At 37.5% G+C, this 17221-nt stretch overlaps 1 protein-coding gene across 1 annotated transcript in view; it reads right to left on the bottom strand.

Annotated features, from left to right (window-relative positions):
• Positions 1-960: 960 nt before the first annotated feature.
• ATAD5 (ATPase family AAA domain containing 5) overlaps positions 961-17221 on the bottom strand; it is a 35993-nt gene continuing 19732 nt past the window's right edge. Inside the window, exons 10-23 of the mRNA XM_059998097.1 lie at positions 16710-17036; positions 13995-14091; positions 12707-12786; positions 12337-12479; positions 12099-12249; positions 9720-9896; positions 9355-9488; positions 8771-8864; positions 8028-8092; positions 5304-5484; positions 3184-3365; positions 1827-2677; positions 1217-1375; positions 961-1110 (exon numbers count right to left, since the gene is read on the bottom strand). Of these exons, the coding sequence (XP_059854080.1) occupies positions 1032-1110; positions 1217-1375; positions 1827-2677; positions 3184-3365; positions 5304-5484; positions 8028-8092; positions 8771-8864; positions 9355-9488; positions 9720-9896; positions 12099-12249; positions 12337-12479; positions 12707-12786; positions 13995-14091; positions 16710-17036 (2720 nt within the window). The 3' untranslated portion in view covers positions 961-1031. The remainder of the gene's footprint in view (positions 1111-1216; positions 1376-1826; positions 2678-3183; positions 3366-5303; positions 5485-8027; positions 8093-8770; positions 8865-9354; positions 9489-9719; positions 9897-12098; positions 12250-12336; positions 12480-12706; positions 12787-13994; positions 14092-16709; positions 17037-17221) is intronic.

The following is a 17221-nucleotide window of genomic DNA, read 5'->3' on the forward strand; positions in this document are numbered from 1 at the left end:
GTAAAAATATACTGGATGAGTACGCTAAAAATAATTTTATCAGGAAGATCTTCCTTTTTGAAATTTCTTTCCTAGGAAGTTTGCTTATGTATTATACATGCTATTTTGTATTTTGGATTGTATAAACTTATTTTATTTATTTATTTATTTTGGCTGTGTTGGGTCTTCATTTCTGTGCGAGGGCTTTCTCTAGTTGCGGCGAGCAGGGGCCACTCTTCATCGCGGTGCATGGGCCTCTCACTGTCGCGGCCTCTCTTGTTGCGGAGCACAGGCTCCAGACACGCAGGCTCAGTAGCTGTGGCTCACGGGCCCAGCTGCTCCGCGGCATGTGGGATCTTCCCAGACCAGGGCTTGAACCTGTGTACCCTGCACTGGGAGGCAGACTCTCAACCACTGTGCCACCAGGGAAGCCCTGTGTAAACTTATTTTTAAAAAACATTATCACCTAGGTGATTCACATTCACAGCGTGGATTAAGGGTCACCAGAAGGGGAAAAATTATGGATTAGTTTAGCACTGAAGCACCTTTAGAAATATTCAGTGAACTCTACCTTCTAGAAACAGCTCACACACACACAAAAATACTCCAACAACGCTAAATCAGGTAATACAAAAAAATTCAAAAAACCCCACCACTACCACAATTATAAATACAATTTGTAATTTTCACTTTAAATATTTACACACTAATAAGAAATATACAAATAGTATGTTTTAAATGTACATTAAGAGAAATAAACTCTTCCATGAAAATCACTATAAAAATGTCTCTTGGGCTTCCCTGGTGGCGCAGTGGTTGAGAGTCCGCCTGCCGATTCAGGGGACACAGGTTCATGCCCTGGTCCGGGAAGATCCCACATGCTGCGGAGTGGCTGGGCCCGTGAGCCATGGCCGCTGAGCCTGCGTGTCCGGAGCCTGTGCTCCGCAACGGGAGAGGCCACAACAGTGAGAGGCCCGCGTACTGCAAAAAAAAAAAAAATGTCTCTTAAGGACCATGTAAGAATCTGTACAAGGCACTGTAAATGTAGGATATTAAGGGAAGCCAGCTGCCAAAGTGTTCATAGTCTCTTTTGAAATGTTAAGATGAATTCCTTCAAGATAGTGCAGGAATCTGTCAAAATTACAAGGAAAAACATACTTTAATATTAATAGTTCCATCAGATGAGAATATTTATCAGTCTTGAAATAGTTATGTAAAATGTTTTTATAGAAACTACCTTCTTTTACTTTTTCCTTGTTCTTTTAGCTTCTCAGTCTTACAAATGTTTCGCAGAGTTGGCAAGTATTCTATTATACTAGCTTGTCTATTACCCAGGTTCGGAAGAGATCGGCTAGAAAACACACTTTTGATGACTGCTATCCTCTTCCAAGCACTGCTGTAAATTAAAAGTAATGCATTATTTTTTGATTTTTAATGCCCAATAAAAATGCAACAATCCCAAAACCAGCTGCTGGTCTCTGCTTCTCCCTGCTTCTGGTCTAGACTAGATTAACTGTATTCCAGATTCACTTTCTATATCATTTTCAACACATCAATCACTCCCATACTGAAAAGACTTTAATGGCTACCTGCTGTCTGCACAGCAAATCCAGACCCCTTCCCTGTTATCCAAGAGTCTCCCAAACCTAACCCGCACCCCAATCTCTCACTTTTTCTTCCCAGCAATCAGGCTGGTCTCCTTAACTGTCTCATTAGAAGCTACATTATTAATATGAAGGGCTTACCATGATCAATAAAGCCAGCATTTCAAAATTAGTAAGAGAAAGAAACTAATAATTTCCGCTTTATCATTTATTATTGAAAAGTAAACAGAAGTCAAGACTTACTCTAAATTAGCTGCTGACTGACTGAAGTGTACATTGTTGCGCTTTTGCGAAACATAAAAAGTAAGTTCTTTTGTTGGATCTCTTCCTACTTTCTTGCAAGAATTCAGGGAGGTTTCCAATGCTTTTGAAATAGTAGAAGAACATTTAGTAAAGCTGAGAGCTTCTACAGCTGCCTTTAATTCTCCAGAGCTTTGAGAGGTCCATCCATCACTACTCTCGAGACTAAACTCATCACAAAGTCCACTTTTAACCTTTCCATTTGTCCAGCCAAAATCATTTTTACCAAATTCCCTATGTTCCCTTACATCAGTTAAAAGGGCATCTAAGAAGGACATGTTGTCCATGAACTCGGTGAGAGAATTTAAACAGTGAGAAACAAGGACAGAATATTTCTTTTCTGCTGGTGTTTTAGGAGAACGAGGAATAGATTCAACGTTTGACTCTAGACATGTGTTTAGTTTCTTTGTCTCTGGATTGCTTTCTTTATCTCTAGCTTTGCTTTCTTCTGAATTTGGAGAAGATGCAGAGGAAAGCCTAATAAATTCATCAGAAAAGTCCAATTCGGTGTCAAATAAGTCACTATCATCTAAAATTACCATCTTTTTCTTATGTTTCTTTTTTTGTGACTTTTTCAATGGCTTCTCTCCTTCAGAAAGTTTCCTAGCAAGACATTTCATATTTTTTGTTGCTGCATTGGTGTCCACAGAAAAGTTTTCTGTTTCTGGAATGATATTAACAGGTAATGGTAGAATGAACTCAAGATTACTATATAAGAAATCTACATTCCTCATTTGGAATTCTGTAAGAAGCTGGATGAGCTTATGCCATTCTTCCTTTGTTCTGATTTTGTGCTGAAAAACAATATTGAGTAAAGAAATGTCATAACAGTACATAGTCTGAACATTTTTCTACCCATATGAATATAGTGTCATTCCTATCTATTTTCAAAGTAATGAGTCGCTAACCCTCATAATTTTATTAACCTACACTTCCCTAATACATCAAATAGTATCATGAGTCTAAAAGATTAATTTAGACTGTTAATTTAAAAAATTAAATTCTCTAATAGTCAGTATATACCCTAATTCAATAATTAGAAGCTCATTTGCTTAAAAACTACTGTTCTGAAATTGTCTTTTTTTATCTGAAATATTTCTAAGTTCTATTCTAAATTCAATAATATACATTTAGAGCAAGGCCTATGCACCATTTGTCAAAGTGGTACAATGTGTTAAAATCAGAAATCTGAAGCCTGTAAAAATTACTGGTAAATTTAAGTTAACCTTAAGATTCAAAAGACAGAAGTGAGTGTTGGGAAGATGAAAAAGAACATAAATTTACTAGACATTGAAAATACCTTCAAAAATGAAAATAAGTCTTCAGATGGGGAAAAAATGTTCTTAAGGCCAAACAAGGTCTCAGCACAGCCAATGTCACATTTGGGAAGGTCTGTTGGATTCCTTTTACTATTTTTAGCATTATTTTTGGAATCAGGGTCATCTTCAGAGCAAACAAGTTGTACATTTCTGCTATTTCCTCCTGCAAAATTAGTAAAAGAAAACCTTAGCTATCCATATTTTTATCAAATTGTAGCAAGCAATTATTTAAACAATTATTTAAAATCCAAGATCCTTTGGCATTTAAAAAAAATAAATTTATTTATTTATCTATTTTTGACTGTGTTGGGTCTTTGCTGCAGGCAGGCCCTCTCTAGTTGCAGCCAGCGGGGGCCACTCTTAGTTGCAATGCGCAGGCCTCTCTCCGTCGTGCCCTCTCCTGTTGCAGAGCACGGGCTCCAGAGCACAGGCACAGGCTTAGTGCCTGTGCAGCATGAGGGATCTTCCAGGGCCAGGGACTGAACCTACATCCCCTGCATTGGCAGGAGGATTCTTAACCACTGTGCCACCAGGGAAGTCCCCTTTGGCATTTTTTGGACCTAATCCTCATTTTGTTATTCTCCCCATATGTATCTAATTCATAAAGCGTACAATACAAACATGATTTCTACATAGGTTAAGTGGGGCTGGGGTGTGGGGTGGGCTTACAAAACAATCCAACAGAAAAAAGAGCAAGGACTGGACAGGCAAGTCACAGAAGAAACACAAATATCGAATAAACTCATAAAAAGATGTACAATTTTACCAGTGATCATGGAAATTAAAATAAGATACCATTCATTTTTCACCTTCTAAATTAGCAAAATTAAAAAAGATATTCACTGCATACTTTAACAACAAACTGAAGATGACTTAAATGTCACCTAGTAGGTAAAGGTTAGTTAAATTACGTTATATCCACTTTATATTATGGAATAGCATGCAGCTGTGAAAAAGAGAGGGCTAGAACTATACGTACTGACAATAAATTGTGAGGTAAGAAAAATAGGATATTTTCCATGTCTTATTTATCATATTTACTTCTAAGAAATAGTTAAAACTGCCAGCTTAAATTGAATTAAATACTTTGAAAAAGAATAAGATATTAGGGCATCCCTGGTGGCGCAGTGGTTGAGAATCTGCCTGCCAATGCAGGGGACACGGGTTCGAGCCCTGGTCTGGAAAGATCCCACATGCCGCGGAGCAACTGGGCCCGTGAGCCACAACTACTGAACCTGTGCGTCTGGAGCCCGTGCTCCGCAGCAAGAGAGGCCGCAATAGTGAGAGGCCTGCGCACAGCGATGAAGAGTGGCCCCCACTCGCCGCAACTAGAGGAAAGCCCTCGCACAGAAATGAAGACCCAACGCAGCCAAATAAATAAATTAATTAATTAAAAAAATAAGATATTAAATTTTGAACTAATCAGAAAACCAATAAGGGATTAATATTACAGAACTTCACCTTTTTAAAAATTAAATATTTGTATATTTCCCAGAGCAGGATCTGTAACTACAGAACTGTGACTATGGAGCATGGAAACCACAAACTATGAACTTCTTCAGGGAAGGAACCATGTCTTATTCATATAAACACAGGACCTGGCATGGAGAAAGTCCTCAGTAAATGTCTGTGACTTGAATTAGGTAACAGTGACTGAAGATTGGTAAGAAATAAAATAAAGCATTTCTGAAATAAAAGAGTTCTTAGGAAAGAGAGAATTATAGGCTATTAAGGAAGCTGAAAAGGAACTTACAATACAATCATCTAAAAATAATTTACATATGGAAAAATTACCAATACTTATTTTTTTAATAAGTGAAAAAAGGAAGTTGCTAAATAATATAATTCTATTTGTTTATAAGCAGCTATGTTTATAAATGTACAAGTAACCATTTGTTCCAGGTTCAGTTTAATTGTATTTACCCACATTTAATGCTTACAGAACTTTTCATCAACTAAGTTGATGTATGTATGTTTCTTTTAATATTAACATGATACCTCAATGCTCAAAATTTTTATAATCTTTCAAATGTTTTGGTACAGCATATATTTTAATATAGGATCCCATTACAGAAATTTCTTTTACAACAAATCAACTTACGACAAAAAGATAATGGCCTTTCTTCTAAAAATCCACCTCCACTTCTAATCCAGAATTGTAAGTAAAGGATACTTTTTCTGATGTCACAAGTATTTGCTGTTAGCAATGTTACAAAATCTTTTACATCGGTTCTAAAATTCTCAGTCAAGCAGATCATCTGTAGGTAGCTGGCAACATTTAGCTGAGAGAGAGTGAGAGAGAGACAGGAGGGGAGAGGTGGGGGTAGGAGGGAGAGAGACACAGGAAAGAAACATGGTCAACTGCAGAGTTAACAGAAATACATCAATAACATCAAAAAGCAAGCCAAATTTTGCTAAGATTCACAATATTTTAAGCTCTTATTGAGAATGATCTAGAAAAATATAAAGGAATACGGTACCAAATTAAAAGCATTTACATAAACTTCTTTTATTAACTGTATACAGTCTGAGACAGCAAGGAAAATTTTATGGGAGATTCTCCAACCTGAATCCTGAAGGCAATTTTATTAAACCTTAAGAAAATCCCTTAGGGGGCTTCCCTGGTGGCGCAGTGATTGAGAATCTGCCTGCCAATGCAGGGGACACGGGTTCGATCCCTGGTCTGGGAAGACCCCGCATGTCGCGGAGCAACTAGGCCCGTGAGCCACAACTACTGAGCCTGTGCTCTAGAGTCCGCGAGACACAACTACTGAGCTTGCATGCCACAACTACTGAAGCCCGCGACTAGAGTCCGTGCTCCGCAACAAGAGAAGCCACCACATTGAGAAGCCCACGCATCACAACAGAGTAGCCCCCGCTCACCGCAACTAGAGAAAGCCCCTTTGCAGCAACGAAAACCCAACGCAGCCAAAAATAAAAAATATATAAATGGGGCTTCCCTGGTGGCGCAGTGGTTGAGAGTCCGCCTGCCTATGCAGGGGACACGGATTCGTGCCCTGGTCCGGGAAGATCCCACATGCTGCGGAGCGGCTGGGCCCGTGAGCCATGGCCGCTGAGCCTGAGCGTCCGGAGCCTGTGCTCCGCAACGGGAGAGGCCACAACAGTGAGAGGCCTGCGTACCGCAAAAAAAAAAAAAAAGAAAAAAGAAAAAAATATATATAAATGTATAAATAAACTTATTTTAGAAAAAGGAAAGAAACTACTGGCACAGGTAATATGAGCAAATCTGAAAAAGCATTATGGTGTGTGAAAGAAACTAAATAAAAAATACTACATATTATAAGATTCTATTGACATGAAATTCTACAATTGGCAAAATTACAGTGACAGAAAACAGACTGGTAGTAGGCAGGGCCGAGGGGTTAGGACAAAGGACAGAACACAACGGTACACAAGGGAACTTTTGGTAGTAATAAAGATGTTCTCTATCTTGATGGACATGTGCTGTAACTACATTTGTCAAAATTCATTGAACCATACACTTGAAGTGGGTGTATTTTACTGTAAATAAACTATACTTCAAAGTTAATTAACAGAAAGCAAACATGCACACACACAGATGGATACCACTACCATGGCCAAAGTTAAAAAGACTGACAACAGTTGCCAGAATTCTCATGCACTGGAAACCTATCTGGCAGAGTCTTAAAAAGCTAAACAAATAAAAATAACATAATGCATATGATTCAACAATTCCACTGACAGAACAGCATGGATAAATCTAAAAAACATAATGTTAAATGAAAGAAACCAGATGTAAAAGGATACATAATGTTTCCTATTATTTGAAATTTCAGAATAGACAAAACTAATCTGAGTTAATACACATTAGAATAGTGGTTATCTGGCTTCCCTGGTGGCGCAGTGGTTGAGAATCTGCCTGCCAATGCAGGGGACATGGGTTCGAGCCCTGGTCTGGGAAGATCCCACATGCTGCGGAGCAACTGGGCCCGTGAGCCACAACTACTGAACCTGCGCGTCTGGAGCCTGTGCTCCACAACAAGAGAGGCCACGATAGTGAGAGGCCTGCGCACAGCGATGAAGAGTGGTCCCTGCTCGCCGCAACTAGAGAAAGCCCCTGCACAGAAACGAAGACCCAACACAGCCAAAAATAAATAAATAAATAAATAAATAAATAAAATAAAATAAAGAATAGTGGTTATCTCCGGTGGAGAGGGGAGTGCTGCCTAAAAAGGACCCAAGGGAACCTTTGGAGGTGATGGAAATGTTCTATATTTTGATCTGGGTGATGGTTACATGGATGTTTATCTCTGTTCACATTTTTCAATTTGTGTACTTAAGTGCACTTTTTTTTTTTTTTTTTTTTGCGGTACGCGGGCCTCTCACTGTTGTGGCCTCTCCCGTTGCGGAGCACAGGCTCCGGACGTGCAGGCTCAGCGGCCATGGCTCACGGGCCTAGCCGCTCCGCAGCATGTGGGATCTTCCCGGACCAGGGCACGAACCCGTGTCCCCTGCATCGGCAGGCGTATTCTCAACCACTGCGCCACCAGGGAAGCCCCTTAAGTGCATTTTTAACTATATGCAAATTTCACCTCAGTAAAGCACTGGTTACTATGAAAAAGACCTAATGAACACTGGAGTCTAGTGAAAATTTGAATACATGAATTTTGAAAAAGATATTTTTTTAAAGTAAAAAAAAAGATAATCAGAAGTCTCCTAAAATGCAGAAATTTTAACATACCCCTTAGTAACCACATTTAAAAATTATAACTAAATTTTATAATAAACCACCTTCTATATAATTGTGATATATAATTTATGCTGATCAAAATTCAAAACTTACCAGTGAAGGAGTGTTAAAATTAATTTCTTCAAAGAAGCCATCAAACATTAAACTAAATGTTGGATCTATGCAGAAAAAACATATTTTTAAACATTAAGACCACTAAGGTACTTTCTCTAGTCATACTTTTCTATGAAAGTATTCTATATTTCATCAGTAATGAAAATAAAATATGCAAATTATGTCATTAAGGAATTGAACTTACATCTTGACTTTTTAATTAAACTACCATCTCACTTGGGATTAATATGATTTTTATCGATATTTTTAGAGTATAATCATTAACTATCAAACGGGCTATTAATTTCTAAGTAGAGTCTAACACAAACATTTTCCAACAGAAATCCATAGCAGAGATATTCTACTGAATATTTGTAATGACAAATATTAGAAAAGAATGTTATAAAACAATATATAGGGAATTCCCTGGTGGTCCAGTGGTTAAGACTCCACGCTCCCAATGCCCAGGTTTGATCCCTGGTCAGGGAACTAGATCCCGCATGCCGCAACTAAAGATCCCACACTTGGCAATGAAGATCCCGCGTGCAGCAACAAAGACCCCATGCAGCCAAAAATAATTAATTAAAAAAAAAAAAAAAGATTTAGAAGCCTCCTCGTTTTAGGGAAAAAAACAGACTTAATTTACCAGCAGACTTCTAAAGGAACATATCTAACTAAAATTAGAAGCTTTCCCCAAATATTTTAATCAATAGTAAGTAATTGTAAAATCACTGGTTACTTACCACTTGTTGTAAGGATTACAGGCCTTTTCGTGGTTGCCATGAATGTTTTGATTGCATTCAAAAAGCCAGCATCTTCTTCGAAAATGACATCAACCTAAGAACAAGTGGTTATTAAAATATTAATGTAGTAACAATACACTTATTGGATGTCAGTTATGTTATCATAACTGTTATGTTATCATATCAGTTATCATAGTAGATACACTATATGTCTATTAGAGACAGAATTTATGAATTTGTGAACAGTGTGACTTCACACCATGCCAAAAGCTTACAACGTCTTATATTATTAAAAGGGTAAAAAAATTATCAAACGTTAAAAACAAAAAAATGCAGTCACCTATAATTGGATAAGTATGGGTCAGAATAATTTCTACAAACACTAAACAGTAACTGAATTGCATTAATCATGTTCCTAAAAAATTCTTCTATGGCTGACAGTTTCATTCACTTTAATTTCAAATAGATACAATTATTCCTGACCTTCTTGGCTATTTTACAGTCCTTTATAGTAAAACATACAGTAATCTTTAGAATAAGTTTTTATCAGGAGGTATCACAAATGTATACCTCTGTAAGCCTACCTCCTCAAACAGAATGAGAGATGTTGCATTTTTCCTGTTGGGCTCCTCAGCCCCAAACTCTTTGACATTTTTGTTAGTTGTGTTTGTAGATTTAGTCTGAATAATTGGTTTCTGTTCAAAAGAATTTTTGATTCCTGCATAAATAAAACATTAATATTTTAGATAAAATCAACTTTTAACAGAACACTGGATATTTCCACAGAATAAACTCAAACTGAAATCCATTATCAAAACTGAAACAAGGTATCAACACTCCTATATATATGACCTTCAGTGTAACTGAGGTTTAATAAATAGCAATAGGAACTCATGAACTGTGATCATATTTTTATGTTATCAGGGCCTCTGTCAATTTAGTATCTTACCTTTATTATTTTCCAGAAGTGCTCCTATTTGTTCATTATTTTTTGGCTTAGAAGACACTTTAAAATAATTTGCCAAAGTTTTAGGTGGAAGTACTCGCTTTGGTCCACTACTTTGTGGTGATGGTGGAGGAAGTTTTCTTGGTGATGTAACAACCTTCTTGGGGGAGCTTAATTTTTCTGCCAAAAACAAATTTCACTTAAAGACAAATATTCTAAAAATTAAACAGATGGCAAGATTGAGTTATCCACAGTATATTTCTACCCTTACCAGTTAAAAAGCAAAGGTATAAAAATTCTTTTTCTTTCTTACATTCTCTTTCCAGTCAAATATTACTGTATTGTTAGTTATTCAACCAGTAGAGAAGGCAAAACCAATCATTTGGAAAAGATACTCTTTTCCAAGAAACATATATTCTTGAAGCAAAAATCTTCGTAATCCCTTAATTCACTCTGTCTACATCTGCTTGAGGTCAGAAGAGGCTGGAGAAAAAGTGATATCGGTACATACTAAGCACATTACAGACTTTCCTGTGCAACTTCAATTTAACTCACAGTAAACTGATATTGCAAGCAAACGATATGTTTTTCTAGATATGCTATGAAAGATGGATACAAAGTTAAAAAACAAATGGCTGATGTCTACCCTTCAGAAGTCCAACAGTGGCCTGGCATTTATTCCAGAGCGTGTCCTTTGCTCCTCTCAAAGTACCCTCATTCAGCCTTTACAAGTGCTAGTTATTATCATATGGACTCAGAGCAGGATCTTCTTTATGTACCAGCATATGTGCACCATTCCATGACTGTGTCCTATTCTTTTTTAGTACCCTCATAGACCTTGCATATCATAGGTGTTCAGAAAACTTAGTGAAAATTTTGAGCTTGAAAATATTTATCATAGATATCACAATCATGTCATAAAAATAGGGCATTTTAGGGACTTCCCTGGTGGTGCAGTGGCTAAGACTCCACGCTCCCAACGCAGGGGGCCAGGGTTCAATCCCTGGTCTGGGAACTAGATCCCACATGCATGCCACAACTAAGAGTTCACATGCCACAACTAAGGAGCCTGCAAGCCACAACTAAGACCCAACGCAAACAAATAAATAATTTTTTTTTTTTTTTAAATAGGGCATTTTAACACCACAAGGAAAGAGGTGTAATCTTAAAAATATTTAGGGCTTCCCTAGTGGCGCAGTGGTTGAGAGTCCGCCTGCCGATGCAGGGGACACGGGTTCGTGCCCCGGTCCGGGAAGATCCCATATGCCGCGGAGCCTGCGCGTCCAGAGCCTGTGCTCCGCAACGGGAGAGGCCACAACAGTGAGAGGTCCACGTACCGCAAAAAAAAAAAAAAAAAAAAAAAAAAAAAAAAATTTAAATATCACTAAAAGTGGGATAACCAGTCATTACGTATCTCTTGGCATGTATGCCAGCACCAAAATGGAAATGAATCTAATCAACCCCACAGATCTAACTGCCAGTTTGTAAGAAATACAAGGAAGAGGAATGTGTTAACTGATACCATGAAGATATAATCAGCCAACTCTAGAATGTGAGAAATTTTATGACAAATGACCCATGTTCTTCAACAAATAAATGACATGAAAAGAAAGGGTGAGGGAGTTGTTAGATTAAAAGAAACTTAAGTGACATTAATCAAATGTAAACTGTGAACCTTGTTTGGATCCTGATTTGAACAAACCATTTGAAACAGAAAACTGAAATTAAACTACATATTACATCAAATTAAGGTATATAGTTAATTTTGTTAGGTCTGATTATGATATAGTGGTTATGCTTTTAAAAAAGTCCTTATCAGTTAGAGCTACATATTGAAATATATATACATGAGTAAAATTATCTGATGGTCCTGAGATTTGTTTTAAAACATAAAGTCCAAGAAAAATGAAAAAGGCATGTATATATATAGGAAAAGATTAAAAATGAATGGCAAAATTCTAATTATTGGGACTTCACTGGTGGCGCAGTGGTTAAGAATCAGCCTGCTAATGCAGGGGACATGGGTTTGAGCCCTGGTCGGGGAAGATCCCACATGCCACGGAGCAACTAAGCCCGTTCGCCACAACTACTGAGCCTTTGCTCTAGAGCCTGTGAGCCACAACTACTGAAGCCCATGGGCCTAGAGCCCGTGCTCCACAACAAGAGAAGCCACCACAATGAGAAGCCCGCACACCATGATGAAGAGTAGCCCCTATGCACCGCAACTAGAGAAAGCCTGCATGCAGCAACGAAGACCCAATGCAGCCAAAAATAAATAAATAAAATAAATAAATTTATTTTTTAAAAATGCTAATTATTAAAATTCTTTTCTTAGATTTTAAGTTTTTAAACATTACAACTTCAGGAAAATAATTTACTTACTTGGTGACTTGCTTATGTTGTAGCTATTAAAAAAACAGGGTTTTTGTGAGTTTACACCTTGCTTGTCTACTTGATGGGACTGAGTAGCTTCCTTCAGCTGAGACAAAATTTGTCTACCACTGCGCTGAGAAGAGGCATTCACTTCAAATATCTAAAAGAATATATGAAAAAATGGCAGAATGGTTGATGTTTCCTTTTGTTTCAAGGGTAATTATTACATTAACATTTGTTCACTAACCTTAAATCCAAGCTCCTGAGCACAAGCATATACCGCAGCAGTTTTCCCCACTCCTGTTGGCCCTGTTATAAGAACAGTATTGCAAAGACGATTCTCTTCTTCATCATCTGAACTGCCTTTAAAGTCTATGCTGTCCAATGGATCTGAAAAATCATTCAAATGCACATAAAACAATTTCTTAGGCATCAATTCTGTCTCACCAAACCCAATGACCAAATCCCACAAACTTCCTGCCAATAAATGTTGGAAATTCAATGTACAAAAACTAAAAAAACAAATATAAAATATCAAACAAGCAGCTTTATAAAAATTTTCAGCTAATCTAATTCTAAAAATGTTCAGTGAAATGGAAAAAAATGACTCAAAATACCTTCCTGTTTCTCATCTCTTTTTCCCTTCAAATTCTGTCCTTCTTCCAATTCAGCTCTTCTTTTCCAGTCTTTCAACCAACTACCATAAGAAAATGTATGTTAATAAAAAAATTCACAGAATATAGATATCTCTTAGATGATACGTTAAAATGATTGTCGGGGGAAGTGATGGTATATTGTTAGTTTTTAAGAACTCCATAACATTTTTGAATCAACTATATAGTAGAATAATTTTACATGGACATGAATATTTTAAAATGAAGTAATTTTTGCCTAAATACTCAAGACAATATGTGCAAGGATATTCACTGCAACACTGTTTATATTAGCCTCCAAAAGGAAAAACCTAAAAATACATCAGTAACGGAAAAGATACCTTATGGTATGTATGCTCACATAAGAAATCAGTACAGAGAAACTATGAAGAACTGACTGTATGGTGACATGAAAGATGTCTAATATATTGATACAATCCTAAGTATGAGCAGAAAGATTAAGTTCTAGTCTGGAGCTAGACTGAGTTTAAATTCCAGCTCCACCACTTTCTAGCTGTGTGACCTTGGACAAATAACTCAACCTCTCTGGGCCACATTCCTCATGAGGAACAGTATTTACCCTCATAGGATTGTTCTAAGGAGCAAATGAGCTAAGCATGATCAAGTGCTTAGAACACTGCCAATCTCAAAGGTTTTATTATTATGAGTCCCAATTCCTTGTATGAAATCCTTTGGGCCAGTTGAGTTTTAGAATTCAGGATTTTTCAGAGATTAGAAATGTAATTTGGTACATATACTACATAAAACATAATACCCCTAGTGGGTCTGTGGCAGTACATCCATAATCACTGAATATTTCTAGTTAAAAAAATATGAACTCCTACTAAGTGGGGCTGATAAAGACTATAATAAACTTTATGTATATAATAAAGTTAATAAACTTTAAATTTCCAGAACTCTTTGGAGGTGGGAATTATAGACAAAGGATTATTACCTGAATTAGTAGTAATATGATCCTATTTGTTAGGAAGAAAGGAGCAAATATATGCATTAAAAGTTTTCTGGAAGGTTTTACAAGACAATTTTAATAGTCATTTACCTCTAGGGAGTAGAAACAGGAGAAAAGAGGTACATTTACTTTTCACTGAAAATTCTTCTTCCTTTTTCTTTTTTTTTAAGATTTTACCTTGTGATGTATTACTTTATAATTTCTAGATTTTAGCACAAATAAAATAAATACTAAAACTAGATTCAAAAACTATTTCTCGATTCCTTTACAAATTTTACCAACCTATGTAACTTTCTAATAGCTAGCTCATTGCCTATGAGTTCACCAGAGTTCTGAGGTTGATACTTTTCTGTCCAAAGCATGTCTTCAGTTCCAGAATCTAAAGCAAAAAATATATATTAAAGTATTTTGTTTCTTGGCATAAACATATATTCTTAGGCATTTACATTATTGTTTCATGTAACAATAAGTATTTGTACAAATATTTTTATTTACAAATTGCCAAAAAGGCAATTTCAAAACTTAACATTACATTAAAAATTTTTCACATCAAAACCCTTCCCTCTTAAAAGCTAAGCACCATAAAGTCTTATGACAATAAGATTTAAAAGTATACATTAAAAATTTTAATAATCACTCAAGAAACACAAAATATGAAAAATAATTTGTACTGTAAGAAATAATCTAAAGAACAAATGCAGCATAATTTTCATGGAGCCTCTTCTTGGCAACTAAAAAGATACATTAAAACATTCTAGGAGGTCAGCCTGAGTAAACGGAGAGATGCTACACTCCCAATTGAGAAGAGTTAGGAAGATGCCAGTCCCCTCCAAATTAATCTACGTTGTGGTATGCATCTCCCTCTCTTTTTTTTTTTTGGCCGCACCACGTGGCATTAATCTACATTCTAATGCAAAATCAAAACCCCAGTGGAATTTGTAGGGTAAGGGAATCTATAGTTTATTTAGTGGAGTCAATGCATGAAAATAGTTTTAAAAAATGACAGATGGATGGATCTAGAGATTGTCATACTGAGGGAAGTAAGTCAGACACAGAAAGATAAATATCATATGATATTGCTTATATGTAGAATCTAAAATAAAGGGTACAAATGAACTTATTTACAAAACAGAGGTAGAGTCACAGATGTAGAAAACAAACTTATGGTTACCAGGGGTAAGGACAGGGAGGGATAAATTGGGAGATTGGGATTGACATATACACACTACCACATATAAAATAGATAACTAATAAGAACCTACTGTATAGCACAGGGAACTCTACTCAATACTGTGTAATGGCCTATCTGGGAAAAGAATCTAAAAAAAGAGTGGATATAGGTATATGTATAACTGATTCACTTTGCTGTACACCTGAAACTAACACAACATTGTAAATCAACCATGCTCCAAGAAAAATTTTAAAAAGGGCTTCCCTGGTGGTGTAGTGGTTACGAATCTGCCTGCCAATGCAGGGGACAGGGGTTTGATCCCTGGCCCGGGAAGATCCCATATGCCGCGGAGCAACTAAGCCTGGCCACCCAACTACTGAGTCTGCGCTCTAGAGCCACAACTACTGAAGCCCGTGCGCCTAGAGCCCATGCTCCGCAACAAGAGAAGCCACCGCAATAAGAAGCCTGAGCACCACAATGAAGGGTAGTCCCCGCTCGCCCCAACTAGAGAAAGCCCACGCACAGCAACGAAGACCCAACACAGCCAAAAATAAAAACAAATAAATTAATTAATTTTAAAAAATTAAAAAAAATTTTTTTTAATATAGAGGGGCTTCCCTGGTGGCGCAGTGGTTAAGAATCCACCTGCCAATGCAGGAGACACGGGTTCGAGCCCTGGTCTGGGAAGATCCCACATGCTGCGGAGCAAATAAGCCTGTGTGCCACAACTACTGAGCCTGCGCTCTAGAGCCCGTGAGCCACAACTACTGAGCCTGTGCCACAACTACTGAAGCCTGTGCGCCTAGAGCCCATGCTCCACAACAAGAGAAGCCACCGCAATAAGAAGCCTGCGCACCACAATGAAGGGTAGTCCCCGCTCGCCCCAACTAGAGAAAGCCCACGCACAGCAACGAAGACCCAACGCAGCCAAAAATAAATAAATAAATAAATAAATAATTTTTAAAAAATACAGAGACTTGCTGTACAAATTATCAAAACATAATCTAAATGGATGCATTAATTCAATAGAATGTTTCAGAAAAGCTACGTAACCAAATGGGAATATGTCAAAAATATGTGAAACAGGTGTAAAATAATAGGTAGAGTGTGATTCCAGGTTGTTGTTGGTTTTTTTTTTTTGTGGTACGCGGGCCTCTCACTGCTGTGGCCTCTCCCGTTGTGGAGCACAGGCTCTGGACACGCAGGCTCAGCGGCCATGGCTCACAGGCCCAGCCGCTCCGCAGCATGTGGGATCCTGCCGGACCGGGGCACGAACCCGCATCCCCTGCATCGGCAGGTAGACTCTCAACCACTGTGCCACCAGGGAAGCCCCCTGTTTTTTTTGTTTGTTTGTTTGTTTTTTTAATTTATTTGGCTGCACCAGGTCTTAGTTGCAGCACTCAGGATCTTCGTTGCCGTGTGCGAGATCTTCATTGCGGCATGTGAGATCTTTTTTGTAGTTGCAGCATGCAGGATCTTTAGTTGGGGCATGCGGGATCTTTAGTTGAAGAAGGCAGGATCTAGTTCCCTGACCAGAGACTGAACCCGGGCCCCCTGCATTGCGAGCGTGGAGTCTTAACCACTGGACCACCAGGGAAGTCTCCAGGTTTTTAAAAAAGCATATATATTTAGGGAAGCACAGAAAAATCAAAGACCAAACAGCAATCTGTTAAACGTGGTTATCTGGAAGACTCTAATCAGTGAGGCTTCCACTTCTTATTTTGTTTGAATGTTACAGTGAGCATATATTAAGAGACAGGGGAAAAATGAGAAGTTAAAAACAAACAAAAAAACCTCTAGGACCAGAGGGAGAAAGTCTAATTTACCCGGAATAGAAGATACTTCTGACGTAGACGTGTCACCATCTATTATCAGAATATCAGAATCTTCTACGGCTTCTGTTTCCACTTTACACCTTGTACTCAAAGCTGTTCGTTTCTTCCTGGATGTTTTAGGAAATAAACCTTTGGAAGAATCTAGCTTTATCCCACTGGAGTTGTTTCTTTTGTCAAGTTCTTCTAGTTTCCCACTTATCTTTTTTGGACTTTCTGAATACTCATTTGGTTTCTTTCTTTTGGATTTATGATTTTCCATTTCCACTCGTTTCCTTTTGGTTTCTTTTCGACTGACGTCGGGCTCTAGTTTTGGACTTTCTATTTGGGGAATTATTGAAATGCATGTGCTTATTAATCAACAAAAAACAAATTTTAATACCCAATAATCTTAATACCACTTCAAAATATCCAATAGCCTTATCTATAAAGTGAAAACGCAAGAATCAAATGTGGCATACTGAAAGCAAGCTGGATAACTTGTTATTTAGATTGCCTTTTGTACG

The sequence above is a fragment of the Delphinus delphis genome, chromosome 19 (genome assembly GCF_949987515.2).
Source record: "Delphinus delphis chromosome 19, mDelDel1.2, whole genome shotgun sequence".
Taxonomy (NCBI): Eukaryota; Metazoa; Chordata; class Mammalia; order Artiodactyla; family Delphinidae; genus Delphinus; species Delphinus delphis.